The sequence below is a fragment of the Eptatretus burgeri genome, chromosome 14 (assembly GCF_056783735.1).
Source record: "Eptatretus burgeri isolate ZD-2024b chromosome 14, Ebu_testis_v1, whole genome shotgun sequence".
Classification (NCBI taxonomy): Eukaryota; Metazoa; Chordata; class Myxini; order Myxiniformes; family Myxinidae; genus Eptatretus; species Eptatretus burgeri.
The window spans coordinates 28,305,827-28,322,706 of NC_140974.1; the positions used below are offsets into that span (position 1 = coordinate 28,305,827).

The 16,880-nt window shown below is 45.8% G+C and overlaps 1 protein-coding gene across 3 annotated transcripts in view; it reads left to right on the forward strand.

Moving 5' to 3' along the window:
- Window positions 1-16,880, forward strand: part of LOC147012868 (latexin-like) — a 56,964-nt gene that overhangs the window by 11,598 nt on the left and 28,486 nt on the right. For all 3 annotated transcript variants that reach the window (XM_085854198.1, XM_085854195.1, XM_085854197.1), the window contains exon 2: window positions 10,449-10,634. In XM_085854198.1, coding sequence (XP_085710324.1) covers window positions 10,449-10,634 — 186 coding nt within the window. The remainder of the gene's footprint in view (window positions 1-10,448; window positions 10,635-16,880) is intronic.

Here is a 16,880-nt window from a genome sequence, read left to right on the forward strand (position 1 = left end):
CTCTCTCTCCGCCCTCTCTCTCTCAGCCCTCTCTCTCCGCCCTCTCTCTCCGCCCTCTCTCTCTCTCCGCCCTCTCTCTCTCGCTCTCCACCCTCTCTATCTCCGCCCTCTCTCACTCCGCCCTGTCTCTCTCCACCCTCTCTCTCTCTCCGCCCTCTCTCTCTCCGCCCTCTCTCTCTCTCCGCCCTCTCTCTCTCTCCGCCCTCTCTCTCTCTCTCCGCCCTCTCTCTCTCCGCCCTCTCTCTCTCCGCCCTCTCTCTCTCCGCCCTCTCTCTCTCCGCCCTCTCTCTCCACCCTCTCTCTCTCCACCCTCTCTCCGCCCTCTCTTTCTCTCTCTCCGCCTTCTCTCTCACCCATCTTCCAACTTTCTTGAAGTGATAAAAATAATGAATTGATCATGTGAGCTATGAGTTTAAACTGCAACAAAGGCTCGGTGGCTGTGATAAGTTCCCACAGGCAGTTTTGTTGTAGTTTGGTGGTGGTTATGTTATGCTGTGGTGCTTGTGTTGCGTTTCAGCCCGGAGTGTCTGAGAGTGTGAGGGTTTGGTGGATGGGCACTTTCTTGGCAGTCGGGGCCACTGCTAGGTTCGATTCCGCGGTTTGAATTTGTGGATTTGGCTCGGGTTTGAGAGATTCTGAGGCTTATCACATTTTGGTTGTAAAATGTGTGCTGAAATTAAATAAAGGCACAAAACACTAGCCTGTCCAGGTGTTTATCAGCATTGCAGCTGCTGGAGTGTGATGGGCTCTATGGTCTCTTGGCCTGAGCTCGGTTTTGAGGTTTGGACTGTAGGGTTGGGCTTGGCAGCAGGTCCATCTGCTGGAGGGGTGTTTATTTGTCCAGTTCACACATTCTTTTCCACTCCGGGCATCTCCGGGCGATGTGTGACCCCCTCGGAGAGATGTAGTTCCAAAGCGGGTAAATAGAGTGGCAGCCATAGTTTGAGTCGCTCACCTCAAGGGAAGCCCATGTTATAATCTCTTTAAAAATGGAACGTGCTGTTTGAAAGTGGTGGGTGGTTTTGTTATCCTGTTTGAACATTCTGTTTTGACGTACCCCATTTTGTTCAATCCTGTACTCATGCCGGCAGATGGGACCATCCCCACACCCAACCCATCTTCCTCTGAAGTCCAATTACCAAACATGGGTCCAGAACACTGCCTTCCCCTTCCCCTTCCTTGCTTCCACCCTCTCCTTGCTCCCCCATCCTCCTCCTCATACCCCCTACCTCCCAGAGTGGATAGCGACAGGTGGTGATGGGTCACGCTCCTCCCCCTTTATCACTCTCCCCCCCTTCCTCACTCTCCCTTCTCTCCCTTCCCCTCCTCTCCCCCATTCCCCTCCATCCTCTCTCCCCCTCCCATCCATCCTCTCTCCCCTCCCATCCATCCTCTCTCTCCCTTTCCCCTCCCTCCCTACTCTCTCTCCCCTCCCACATCCTCGCTCCTCACTCCTCCCTCCTCGGCTTCCTTCCCCACACCTTCTCTCTCTCTCTCCCCCACCCCCTCTCCCTCTCTCCCCACCCCCTCTCCCTCTCTCCCCACCCCCCTCTCCCCACCCCCCTCTCCCTCTCTCCCCACCCCCTCTCCCTCTCTCCCCACCCCCTCTCCCTCTCTCCCCACCCCTCTCCCTCTCTCCCCACCCCCTCTCCCTCTCTCCCCACCCCCTCTCCCTCTCTCCCCACCCCCTCTCCTCATATTCTCATCAACAAAACCACGGGGGACAGAATTTGACAGTCTATACTACATGAAAGATGTCTGTCTGTCACCATTTTTCTCAGAGATGGCTGAACGGATGTTCGTCAAACATTTCGAAGTTCATCATTGAGTGTCTTGGGAAAAAACATTTTTCGGAAATTTTGAAAAAACAAAGTTGGATTATTTTTTTAAATCACTCTATCATGCCTAAGCTTTTATAGATTTGTGAAAGATAATATATGACCGCCAAACCTATTTCTTAGTGGGTGTAGGGAAGTTGTTTTAAGCCTCACAAAAAAACGACAGAAAACAAGAAAAAGAGCAATCGGAGATTACACACCCTCACCAGGACTTCTCTTGAGTGGTGTATTTTTATAGGTTTTCAGGTCAATCCAATAAGGCTGCCAAACCATGTGACCTATGACATCATATGTGTGAACCTTTTGTTCCTCATGGTCATACGTGTGAAGTTTCATCTCAATCTGTTTAGCCATTTCAGAGAAGAAGATTTTTGAAGGGTTTTTTTTTTTACAACATGGCTGTCGAATCATGTGACCGATGATGTCATCAAAATTTTTTTCTGTGGACCATTTTATCCCCAAATGAGCCTCAAAAATGTTCATACTGATTGGATGTGGCATTCTACATTTGCAATTATGATGTCATAACAAAGCCACCTATGATGTCAAGAAAAAATCACCATCATTCCCCATGAGGAGTACTTGCCATGTGCCAAGTTTCAATTTTTTCCTTGGTACGGATTTAGAGATAGAGGTCCAAAGTTTTTCCGTTTTTCCAATATGGCTGCTACACCACATGACCTATGACGTCATAATTATCATTACAACATTCTACATGAGGAGTCGCAGCAATGGTGAAAATTTTGTCTCAATCCGATAAGTGGTTGCAGAGTAAAAGACGAAAGTTCTGTGTGGACAAACAAACAAACAAGCAGTCATAGACTGGTACTTACGAAATTGTCAACTTGACCTCTGACCTTGTCTAATAAAAGCTGTCTCTCGAGAAGGTAGCGACGCAAACCAGAAGTTTCTACGATGATTCTGTTCCAAACCATCAAAAATCGAATGTTTGACCTCACTGTGACCTTGACCGTTGACCGATTTTGACCAAAATCTAACCAGCACTAGCGATCATCCTCCTGAATCACGTGGTGTAATTTGACATTGGTAGCTTCTTCCGTTCTCGAGTTATCTGTACCAAACCATCAAAATCGAATATTTGATATCACGGTGACCTTGACCTTTGACCGATTTTGACCAAAATCTAATCAGCATAAGCCATCACCCTCCTGAATCACGTGGTGTAATTTGACATTGGTAGCTTCTTCCGTTCTCGAGTTATCGTGCCTACAAACAAACAAACAAACAAACAGAAACGGGAGTCATCAATATACTTAGGAAATCTTTGGATTTCGTAAGTAACAAACGGACAAACAACCAAGCAGTCATAGACTGGTACTTACGAAATCGTCAACTTGACCTCTGACCTTGTCTAATAAAAGCTGTCTCTCGAGAAGGTAGCAACGCAAACCAGATGTTTCTATGATGATTCTGTACCAAACCATCAAAAATCGAATGTTTTGAATGTTTGACCTCACTGTGACCTTGACCTTTGACCGATTTTGACCAAAATCTAATGAGCGCTAGCAACCACCCTCTTGAATCACGTGGTGTAATTTGACATTGGTAGCTTCTTCCGGTCTCAAGTTTTCATTTTTTGGATATTTGACCTCACTGTGACCTTGACCTTTGACTGATTTTGACCAAAATGTAATCAGCACTAGCCATCATCCTCCTGAATCACGTGGTGTAATTTGACATTGGTAGCTTCTTCCGTTCTCGAGTATTCTGTACCAAACCATCAAAAATCGAATATTTGACCTCACCTTGACCTTGACCTTTGACCGATTTTGACCAAAATCTCATCAGCACTAGCCATCACCCTCCTGAATCACGTGGTGTAATTTGACATTGTTAGCTTCTTCCGTTCTCAAGTTATCGTGCCTTCAAACAAACCAACAAACAAACAAGCGGTCATAGACTGGTACTTACGAAATCGTCAACTTGACCTCTGACCTTGTCTAACAAAAGCTGTCTCTCGAGAAGGTAGCGACGCAAACCAGAAGTTTCTACAATGATTCTGTACCAAACCATCAAAAATCGAATGTTTTGGATGTTTGACCTCACTGTGACCTTGACCTTTGACCGATTTTGACCAAAATCTAATCAGCGCTAGCCACCACCCTGTTGAATCAGGCGCTGTAATTTGACATTGGTAGCTTCTTCCGTTCTCGAGTTATTGTGCCTACAAACAAACAAACAAACAAACAAGCAGTCAAAGACTGGTACTTACAAAATCGTCAACTTGACCTCTGACCTTGTCGAATAAAAGCTGTCTCTGGAGAAGGTAGTGACACAAACCAGAAGTTTCTATGATGATTCTGTTCCAAACCATCAAAAATCGAATGTTTGACCTCACTGTGACCTTGACCGTTGACCGATTTTGACCAAAATATAACCAGCACAAGCCATCACCCTCCTGAATCACGTGGTGTAATTTGACATTGGTAGCTTCTTCCGTTCTCGAGTTAACTGTACCAAACCATCAACAATCGAATATTTGACCTCACTCTGACCTTGACCTTTGACCGATTTTGACCAAAATCTAATCAGCACTCGCCATCACCCTCCTGAATCACGTGGTGTAATTTGACATTGGTAGCTTCTTCCGTTCTCGAGTTATCGTGCCTACAAACAAACAAACAAACAAACAAATAAACAGAAACGGAAGTCATCAATATACTTACGAAATCTTTAGATTTCGTCAGTAACAAACAAACAAACAGAAACGGAAGGCATCAATATAATTACGAAATCTTTAGATTTCTTAAGTAACAAACAAGCAGTCATAGACTGGTATTTACGAAAACGTCAACTTGACCTCTGACCTTGTCTAATAAAAGCTCTCTCTCGAGAAGGTAGCAACGCAAACCAGAAGTTTCTACGATGATTCTGTTCCAAACCATCAAAAATCGTAACGTCGACCGAAGCAAAAATCTCCATTTCTCCACTCAATTATTTAATATTATTTTATCAAAGTCACAAAACCGTAATATTCGGCCATCCACCAACAATCTTTACATAATCCGACGGCTTAGTGAGTCAGGCATGCGACGATAACCTTTATTGCGATAAAAAATGACTTTTAAACACCATCTTTATCGAAAACACCGTCAGCGCGCACACGCAAAACCTTTACGTGACTCAACGATGCGTCTGCTCGAGCGCGCTACACCACGTGACGACCCGTGACGACCCGTGACGCGGTGAGTGAAATATTTTTTATACAATCTTAAAACGTCTCCAAAACATCCGATTTTTAACAGAATTTCGAGAACCGAGTGTTACTTACATCAATATACGTAAAAAATCTTACAAAATCGCGTCCCAAGCGATCGCAAAAACCGAAGACAAAATTAAAATCGAAGTTAAAACGAACTCGTAACGTCGACCGAAGGAAAAAATATACTCCATTTCTCCACATGAATTTGCAGAATTATGTTTGCCCTCACTGTGACCTTGACCTTTGACCGATTATGACCAAAATCTAATCAGCACTAGCCATCACCCTCCTGAATCACCTGGTGTAATTTGACATTGGTAGCTTCTTCCGTTCTCGAGTTATCATGCCCACAAACAAACAAACAAACACACACAAACAGATGACGGAAGTCATCAATATACTTAAAAAATGTAAAGATTTCGTAAGTAACAAACGGACCCAAATGCAATACCCTCTCCTTTGGTGAGGGTAAAAATGTAAAGTTTGATTTCTTCAAAATGCTAACAGGATTAGAAGAGCACTGGGCACCACCAGGTTCCGCTGTTAGTCTATACTAATAAATGCCAGTGTGTGTGTGTGTGTGTGTGTGTGTGTGTGTGTGTGTGTGTGTGTGTGTGCGTGCGTGCGTGCATGCGTTCGTTCGTGCGTGCGTGCGTGCGTGCGTGCGTTCGTGCGTGCGTGTGTGTCCCTCCATAACTCCAAAACCATGAAACCTATCAGCCTGAAACTTTGCATGCAGGCGAAGGGAACCCAAAGAAAGTGCATGAGTGAAAATTGGGTGTTTGGGTTAATTAAAACACCCCTTTTGAAGATATTTAGCGGCCTTTTTTAATTATGTCCTTTATCAGGCAGTCCTTGGCCACCTTTCACTCTGGGGTCTTAAGTCATATACTGGGTTGCCTAACTGGGTCTGAAACCGCCATCTTTTTTGGCCTGCTCAATCATGCCTTGACTTGGAACAGGCCGTAGCGATTTCTTAATGAATATTTTTTTGTTTTTTTCCTTTCCTCACTCATATTATCAAATGCCTGTTCATCATAGCTACAAATTGCTGAGTACATTACAACGCTTATAAACGCCCGAAGGTGCCAGTGTTCGTGGCTTTATTTCATTTCTGCACATGCGATAACGTCAATAATCTCAAACTAAGCTGAATTCCAAAATCTAAGCTCCAGAATCAAACTTTGCAGGAGTTCCTACTCCTAAAAACGTGTTCATTTGTCCATTTCGGACATATTTGGCATTTCGGACGTCTCCAGGAGGTGTCTGTTTAATATGATGATTCAGTGATTGCTAATCACGTGCGAAGCGAGCCATTTCTTTTCAACCATTTTGTTGGAGTGCTTGAAGCACTTGGCCAGTGCCCTACAAAATTTGTATTGTTACTGAATACTGTATGTTGATCGACATGAACAAAGTTCAGGGGCCACTCACATGTGTTGGCCACATGTTGTTCTGCAGTGCAACAGGCAGTGGCTAACTCACTGAAAATATGAAATTTTATTTTACCCTAACCTGTTACTTTGGCAAAGATAAATACAACAAAAAAATACATTTCGTTTTTAAAAGTTTCTTCAACCATTTCATGGAGTGCTTGGTGAAGCCAATTGGTGCGTGTTCTTCAAGCTTCGAACAATGGCGATGCCACGGTTTCATACTGGATGTAGGAAGGCAAAATATGTCAAATTATATGATTACAATGAGTAAAAATGTTTTCAGTTGTTATGAAGAAATGAATCGCCACATCAGGGCAGGAAAGCCGAGAGGTGCATGCTCACTCGAAGCTGTCTTGCTTCGGTTCAAATCCCGATCAAGCTATGAACTGTCATCTCAATGTTTCACAGGCAGAGTGATTCATTAATGTGCATGCTGTCTCTTGGATGGATGTTAAACTGGGTGTCTCATCTGCCAGAATCCTCCTCCCAACTCCCTGCTCTCACTTCTCTCCCTCTCTCACCCTCGTGCCTCTCACCCCTCGGCCTCTCTCACCCCTGTTCCTCTCTCACCCCTGTGCCTCTCTCACCCTTGTGCCTCTCTCACCCCTGTGCCTCTCTCACCCCGTTCCTCTCTCACCCCGTGCCTCTCTCACCCCTCTGCCTCTCTCACCCCTGTTCCTCTCTCACCCCCGTGCCTTTCTCACCCTTCTGCCTCTCTCACCCCTGTCCCTCTCTCACCCCTGTGCCTCTCTCACCCTTGTGCCTCTCTCACCCCTGTTCCTCTCTCACCCCTGTGCCTCTCTCACCCATGTGCCTCTCTCACCCCTGTGCCTCTCTCACCCCTGTCCCTCTCTCACCCATGTCCCTCTCTCACCCATGTGCCTCTCTCACCCCTGTGCCTCTCTCACCCCTGTGCTTCTCTCACCCCTGTGCCTCTCTCACCCTGTTCCTCTCTCACTCCTGTGCCTCTCTCACCCCTCTTCCTCTCTCACCCCTCTTCCTCTCTCACCCCTCTGCCTCTCTCACCCCTCTGCCTCTCTCACCGCTCTTCCTCTCTCACCCCTCTGCCTCTGTCACCCCTCTGCCTCTCACCCATGTGCCTCTCTCACCCATGTTCCTCTCTCACCCCTGTGCCTCTCTCACCCCTGTGCCTCTCTCACCCCTGTGCCTCTCTCACCCCTGTGCCTCTCTCACCCCTGTGCCTCTCTCACCACTGTTCCTCTCTCACCCCCGTGCCTTTCTCACCCCTCTGCCTCTCTCACCCCTGTTCCTCTCTCACCCCCGTGCCTTTCTCACCCCCGTGCCTTTCTCAACCCTCTGCCTCTCTCACCCCTCTGCCTCTCTCACCCCGTGCCTCTCTCACCCCTCTGCCTCTCTCACCCCTCTGCCTCTCTCACCCCTTTGCCTCGCTCACCCCGTGCCTTTCTCACCCCCCTGCCTCTCTCACCCCCTGCCTCTCACCCCTCTGCCTCTCTCTCTCTCTCTCTCTCTCTCTCTCTCTCTCTCTCTCTCTCTCTCTCTCTCTCTCTCTCTCCCTCTTTCTCTCTCTTTCTCTTTCTCTCTCTCAGCCCTCCCCACCCCACCCCCTCTGTTGAGGGGAGTGTAGCATTTACCAATCCGATTCAGTGTGAGTTGACTGGAGGGGTCAAAAGGTCACTGTATGTACAAACATGCATGCAGACCTTTGCCAGGTAGATAGCATAGGTTTTTAAATGCTCCCACCCTCGGTCTCTGAAGTATCCACCTTTGTGTGTGTGCACGTGCATTCGTGTACGCCTGTGTACATGCGTACATCTGTGCAAGTTGCTGCTGTTGCCTGCTATCCCCACCTGTGTGTGGGTTTCATCAGGAGGTGAAACAGAGACCTACCAGATCTCAAAGTATCCACCTACGTGTGTGTGTGTGTGTGTGTGTGTGTGTGTGTGTGTGTGTGTGTGTGTGTGTGTGTGTGTGTGTGTGTGTGTGTGTGTCATTGATTGGTATCTGCAAATGTGAGTTTCAGAATGTGGAATGGAGTCCTTCCAGGGTGGGCTCAAAGTATGTACCTTCATTTCGGAAAGGGGTCACGATTCATGGACCAAGATGTGAAGTTTTCTGTTCTCAAAGCTTTGTGCCGATGCCTCTCTTCTGCATAGTCTCTGAGCCCCGGATAGCTTCCATATGCAGTTCGTTGCTAATAATATTCCCAGGGATGGTTTTTATTATCTCTGTAAGGTTCTTTATCATCATTCCTGTCGCACCAACTATCACTGGTACAACTTTGGCATTCTTCAGTTTCCACGATCTTTTCACTTCATTCTTGAGGTCTTGGTTTTTTGTCATTTTCCACATCGTTTCGTCCAAAATAACTGGTATTAACATCTCAATTTGCAAAGCCGCCTTCTCTGTTTGTTTGTTTTTGTATCAATGTATGATATCTGGTTGAATTGCTTTGTTTTTGATGTTCACGCTCGATGGGATCATTAGTTCGTACGTGAGAGGAAGGTACTTCTATGTTTTCAGTGATTGCTTTTGGTTCATGTTTCCACAAGTTCTCTGGAACTGGGACATCAAATTTTTTGTGGATGTGCCAGCGGATTACATTATAAACTCTGTTGTGTCGTTGAGTGTACAGCTGTTCTGACATGAGTTTTTTTTTTGTTTGTTCGTTTTTACCACTGCCACCGAAGGTGGACGGAGGTTATGTTTTCACCCCTGTCTGTCTGTCTATTAGTTTGTCAACAAAACATCTGAAAAAGTTGTGGACGGATTCAGATGAAACTTGGTGCGTGAGTTGGTTTGGTGATGAGTTCAAGCCGATTAAATTTTAGTTGAGGTCTAAATCCAGATCCAGCCAATCAGTGGGATAAAAAACAAACTAATCAGCCTGGCAGAGGTCTGCGCTCCACCGAATGACTTTCTCGTTTTTTTTCGTGTTTGGTCATTAAGCATAACATATCATTCTCTTTGCTAACACCACCTCCACCCCTCACCTTTCTCTCTCTCTTTTTTTTTCCTCCCCCCTCACTCTCTTTCTCTCTCTTGTCTTTCTCTCTCTCACACTCCCTCCCCTCGGACTCCTCCCTCCCACAGTGTATAGCAACGTTTGGTGAGGCATTGCTCACCCTCTTCCCCCCAATTTCTCACTCTTCTCTTCCTAGCTTCCCCCCCCTCTGTCTCTCCCTTCCCCTCCCTCTGTCTCTCCTCTCTCTCCCTCCGTCCTCTCCTCTCTCCTCTCTCCTCCCTCCGTCCTCTCCTCTCCCTTCCCTCATTCCTTGCTCTTCCCTCCCTCCATCCTTGCTCACCCCTCCTCTCTCTCTCCCTTCCCTCTCTTCTCTCTTTTTCCCTCCGTCTCTCATCCATCCTTTCTCTCCCTCCCTTAATATCCCCATCAGCGAAGTGACGGATTGTATTTTCTAGTATTAAATAAATAGGTGACCCTTTCTCACATCCTGAGTAAGGGACATTAGTCCCTCTACACATACCTCTATTACCTGCAAATAATAATGCACTGCACATATCTGATCAAGTGCACTCTGCATTTATTATGATTTTGGGAGCAAAAGGAAATAGTGTACAGAATGTGGAGACCATATTAACTGCACACCGACCTGATGTAAATGTATCCTGGTGATCCAAGGTGTGTGTATTTTGCGGAACACCTTCCAAGAAGGATCAGATGAAGCATTTTCAATGTCACTGTCCCAGGCACCGTCATTTGAGCCATTTCAGGTGCGGCACGAGCCATATATCTAAATTGGCATCGTAAGTGCCCATCTCGCAAATTCAGCAAATATGCACTAGGGATGGTGAACACGAATCAATGAGTAACCAAGGTCTTCCGGCACAGGGAGGGTCATGGCCGTCTGTCGGAATTCATTTTTATTTTAACAGGACAAAAATCTCTTGAGCGTTATCATGGTGGTGGGATTATTGGCCGTGCTAACATTTATGCTTGTCTTCGCTGCCAAGGTTTTGGCACCTCAAGGCAGCGACCCTCGCCGTGTCTTCACAACGGGCTGGCCCTGCAATGAGCGAGCCTTGGAGCGGGTCCGTGCGGAGAGAGCGGCACGTTATGCTGTGGACTTTATGAACGCACACCATGGATCTCCACTACACTCTTATGACCATGGCCCACTATGCTCCTGGAAACGAAACGTAAGGTCTTTTATCTTCAAACACCAGTATGCAGGCTGAGAGTCCGTTTAGATCATAGGGTCCCAAGCATTTTTGTTCATGACCCAAAATTTGAAATCTCATTCATCATGCAACCCAAATGGTACTGCTACCTACTTGGTACCGGTACCTACCATAAGAATTGTCAGAGAAAACGCTTCCAACGTGAAAACCCACCTTTACAAAACTGTATTTGAGAAGTTGACAAGCTGGCAGTGTTTGAATACAGGATATCGCTGTCAGATCAAGCAGTGCGTAGTCATCCAAAACCCATCAGGGGCCCTCGTGACCCATGTTCGGAATGTGACCCTGGGTTTGGGAACTCATGATATTTCAGATGAATCGATTTGGGAGTGACACTGCTATACTTATTAAATATATTACTCAAAGCTCATCCATCCGAAAGGATTGTATAGTATGGATTCTGTACTGAGAAACCCACAACACCAAGCGCATTGGCTTGGCATTGATTCCCTCATTGACATAAGCGTAACTTTGGGATTTATAACAAACACTTTTCTCTTCTTTCACAAAAATTAAGTAGTTCCTCAGACTGATGTCTGTAGATAGACAAAGTGAACCAATACATGACTATCAAAATGATGCATGAATGTTAAATGAGGTCTTTTGCACATGCGCTGTGTGTGTTCAACCCTGACTCGGTTATGCTCGATGAGCATTTAAACCTGCCATTGCCAGCACAAGATCTGTAATTCAAATCACAAGGATACACAGGGAATCTGGATGCACGAGGAGGCCGTTCGGCCCATTGTGCCTGCACCACAACAACACTCGACCAATTTATATATCAAAGAAAAATGGGGGAAAAAAATTATTGAATTTTTGTTTTTTGGCAGATTTTTTGTAAGTTTTATTTTTATTTTTTTTTGGTATTTTTACATTTATTTTCCGGGAAGGGGGGTGGGGGGCGGTTGTAGTGGGCTAATGTGGTTCCTTGCTGAGAAATGCATATCAACCACAATCCAATACTTCCAGGTACCTATCTAATTCCAATTTAAACTTATCGACTGTTTCTGCTGCCACAACCTTTCCAAGGAGACCATTCCATGCATTAACTACTCTGAGTAAAAGTCCCCTGCCTTACTACCGTCTAAACTCCCCTCTTCTTTACTCTCAGGCTATGGGCCCTGGTCTTTTCACTGTCTACTCTGTTTAATAATTCATCTTCCAAATAATTTATCTCCACCTTTCATTATCTTAAACATCTCTGTCATGTCTCCTCGTTACTGCCTCCTTTATAGTGTATAAAGCCCTGTCTCCTTCAACCGCTCCTCATCGCTAAGTCTTGCTGCTAGGCATGGAATCAATCTAGTAGCCCTGCACTGACCCCTCTCGATTGCATCTCAATCCTTCCTAAGTTGCGGTGACCAAAACTGCACACAATATTCTAGATAACGCCCTCACTAAATTCCTATACAATGTTAACACCACCTTTTGATTTATAAATGACCCCCCTCCGAATACAACATAAAACCCTATTTTCTTCACCTATAACTACCGGGCACTGTGCTGCCTGTTTACCTCCCACATCTATTACCACCCCCAGATCCTTCTCCTCTGTGCCACGCTCCAAAATTACCCCTTGCATCCTGTAATCTCTATTTTCATTGTTCTTTCCCATCCCCACCATCTTCCACTTGCTCAGGTTAAATTCCATCTGCCAATCTTCTTTCCTGAATCTGATCACCACTCGCTCTGTGGCTGTGAGTGGGAGAATAAATATACATACATATACCTTACATCAGGCTTTGTGTCACCTGCAAATTTGGAAAGCCTACTCTTCACCCCACTATCCAAATCATTGATGTAAATAATGAATAGTAATGGTCCGAGTACTGATCCCTGAGGTACACCGCTACTTACATCCTCCCACTCACAGCCACTCTTTGCTTCCAATCACTAAGCCAGGTTGCAATCCAATTAACTATCTGACCAGCCACTCTAAAAGCCCTCACTTTGGCTAACAACCTCCGATGTGGTACCTTGTCCAATGCCTTCTTAAAGTCTAGATATACTATGTCCACTACCTTTCCCTCATCCACCCAATCATAAACTGATTCACAGAACTCTAAAAGATTTGTTAGACAGGAACTACCTTTGGTGAACCCATGCTGACTACCTTAATTAGTTTGTATTTATTTAAATGGTTCATATATCCATCCATCTATCCATCCATCCATCCATCCATCCATCCACTGGGACTATACTCTGTGCAGAGCATTGGTGCTGCCAAAGCACTCTCTTTGGCAATAGCCACAATCCTGGACGGGTCGCCACTCCGACACAGTATACCAGCAAGCTGGCACTCATTTTGCCGACCTCAGAAGGATGACAGGCATAGTCAACCCCACCTGGTTTTAATTCAACAGTCATGGGGGATTTGAACTCAGGATTCTAGGATCTCAAGCCCACCACCCTAACCATAAAGCCAACACCAGGCATAATGGTTCCTCATCTGGTCCCTCATTAGTGTCTCAACACCTTCTCCATAACTGAAATCAAACTAACACTTCTACAGTTCCCCAATTCTTCTCTGGATCCTTTCTTACATAATGGTGTGTTACATTTGCTACTTTCAAATCCTTGAGTACCTGTCCTGACTCCAGTGAGTTATTGGAAATATCCATGAACATCTCGCTTACCTGCTCAGCCACCTCCCTCAATACTCTTGGACAGGGGCATTGAGGAGGGGGACGGGGGGTGGGGGGGGGTCGCTGCCCCAGGCCCAGAACCATTGAGGGACCCGAGCTTCTCCTGTAACTGTAATTTTTAATGCAAATGTAAGAGAGAAGTGGTGGGGGTGGCAGCCCGAGGTTGTTTGCCTTGTGGCCCGTGGTGGCTCTCGACGTCCCTGCTCCAGGGTGCATATTATCTGTGCCCAGAGCCTTATCTACTCTTCGATTTCCTTTACTCCCTCCATTCCAACCTGGACCTTCTGCAAAAGCCCCTTCCCGCCTCTTTGATAAATACTCTCAGCTATTATCAATTCTCCTGATTGTTCTTGTGTAAAGGTTGAAGCAAAATACCTGTTTAATAAGCCTGCCATGTCACTTGCATCACTAACCACTCTCCCGGTGCTATTCCTCAATCGGCCCACACTGGTCTTAACATCATCTTTACCCCTTATCAACTATAAATGTGTGTGTGTGTGTGTATGTGTATGTGTATGTGTGTGTGTGTGTGTGTGTGTGTGTGTGTGTGTGTGTGTGTGTGTGTGTGTGTGTGTGTGTGTGTGTGTGTCAGTCATACTTTTTGTGTCGATTAATTACGCACTATTAGAATGTACCTTTGACCCTTGAGACTGCTGAGACCCCTTCGACCTTTGAAGACCGTTTAAGACACCGAGGACCCAAAAGTCTCTGAGGGCCCAAAACACCCCGAAGACCCTGAGGGCATGGAATGGCATTCGAATTACAAAATAAATAACATAAACAATGATAACATTGTAACAAAGCATATATCAATTAACAATAATAATATTTACAATAATTATAATCATAGTCGTGATGTGGATTTTTTTCACCCAGCCTCGTAGTGATCGTTGTTGTGGAATCTTATTTAACTTCCAGGGTTTAACGTCCAGCTGACTTGGTTTTAAATCCCTTCACACAATGAACAAACAGAACCCCCATTTGTTGCAATATTATTTGGTTCTATTTTTATTTATCTTACTTTTTAGTTAACCATTAAACCAACCCGATTAATTCACTTTCCACAGCTTAAGTACATTACATCAGCGAGTTTTATTATTACTTGGTACTTGGTCAGTCCCAAGGAGTACAAGCCACAGATGCCATACATCACACGTGCTTGCACTAAAACAATTTTACATTTCAAAGCATTTTATACTTTCATGGGAGAATTGTGGGGGCTGCCAATTCAAACTGCATACGTGTTTTCTCGGTGAGAAGGACACGACGTACATTTCAAGGCAAAGGTTTGCTGTTATCAGCCCAGGTCACACCGCTCCAGAACAAGACATTTTATCAACATTTAGGGAAAAAGACTCTTGGCTAAAAAGGACAGCCAATTCGACTTGTAGCATAAAATTTAAATTTCTAAAAGCCCATTTGTTACAATTAAGAATACATTTATATAATTTTTTCCCCCACAGTAGTATCATATGACAATCATAATAATGAACATATAATCCCTATGCTGGCCCAAGCACATCTGGGCTTGTTAAAAGGCAAGCTAATGCTCAAGCAGTTCAGCAGGCGGGTCCAGCAACAAGGCTGTGAAGACCAATGAAAATTTGGTCCATCGGACCAACAGGCCCATGAGCATACGGAAATGTTATACTGTTTGTGTAATTCAGTGTGTCTTCCCCAAAATATATGAATATTGAATCCCTTCTGTGTGAAATTTGCATTCCAAATCAAAAACATCACACATGCCACGTGGCCAACTATCTTGCACAAGATAACTACGTGACCCAGACCATTAATATTCATGACCTAATAACCCAATTGTACGCAATCTTCCAAGTCACATGACCACTCAATTCAGTTGAACATACACATAAATCTTGTAAATATGAGATAGCCCTTTAACTCTGAACAGCAAAATTACTAAAACAATGGAGGACATGACATTTTATGTCTTTTTCTCCTTGTTCAGTTTGTTTCGTTGTGAATTAGCACAGCGGTTTGACATCGGGTCAGGAATGGGAGCATGCGCCAGAGCAGCACGTCACTGTGTCAAGTTTTCGCCAGTACTCCAGGGCCTCCGTCTGGCCATCCCCCAGGCAGATGCCTGGCCCATCCCCATCTCCTTGAGATGCTGATCAACCTGCTGCAACCATGAGGAACGTGGTTGGCCCATTGGCCTCCTCCACCCAGGAGACTCCCTCACTGAGAGAATCTGGTGAGCAGGATCAGCGTCAGGAAAACGAGCCACATGTCCATACAGCCGCAGCTGACGCTCACAGACGATGCAGGCAACAAATCTCATTTGAGTCTCTCTCAGCAACCGCTCATTGGACACAAAGTCTGACCAGCGATAGCCGAAGTGACCTGGTACCAAAGGAATTAAGTCTCCGTCTCAGATCCTTGGTCAGAGTCCAAGTCTCGCATCAATAGAGCAAGACTGGAAGCACCAAGGACCTGAAGACTCGGACTTTCGTCCTCCCGCACAGGTACCGGCAGCGCCACACCCCATTATCCAGTGAATCCATGACACCCCAGGCCCGACGCAGACGTCTATTGACCTCTGACTCACAGCCAGCTAAGACATGGATATCACTGTCAAGGTAAGTGAATCTCTCCACGACCTCAACATGCTCACCACAAACAGGCACAGACAGGACAGCAGCATCCAAGATGTCATTGAAAGCCTGAATCTTTGTTTTGACCCAGGAAACCCGTAATCCCAGCGGCTCCCACTCCGCATTCAGCACCTCGAGGGCCCCCAAAAGGATATCTAAAGTCTCCGCAAAGATGACTGCATCATCTGCTAAATCAAGGTCAGAGATCTTGACATTCCCAAACAATACACCACAGCTTGATCTCTCCGACAGTCCAACATCCTCCCGAGAATCCAGTCGATACAAGTGCTGAAAAGTGTGGGGGGCAGTACACACCCCTTATGAACTCCAGTAACAACTGGAAATAAGTCAGCGATGGCACTACCACATCTCACAGCACTCTCAGTACCAGAGTAGAGTTCAGACATCAGAACGATCAGTTTTGGTGGCACCCCACGAAGACCAAGAATCCTCGAGAGGACATCCCGATTCACTGAATCAAATGCTTTACAGAGATCAAGATAGGCTGCAAGCAGCCCCTGCCGAAACTCTCATCTGCGTTCGGTGAGGACCCGAAGAGCAAGGATATGGTCAATCGTTGACCTCTTTGGTGTAAAGCCTGACTGCTCTGGACGTTGGTGCTCAAGCAGATGGTGGCGAACCCTATCAAGAATTATTCGAGCAAAGACCTTGTCTGGCACTGAGAGCAGCATCACCCCTCTGTAGTTGTTGCAGTCTTGGCGATCACCCTTCCCTTTCCAGAGAGGGACAACAAGGCCCCTCTTCCAATCAGTTGGGATGATGCCTGTGTTCCAGGCAGAGCACAGAACTGCATGCAACGACATGAGCTCAGCATTTCCACCAGCCTTGAGTAGTTCAACATGGATGCCACAGATCTCTGGAGCTTTCCCCCATTTCAACCGGTTCACCGCAGCCTGTGTTTCCACAAGCGAAGGTGGACC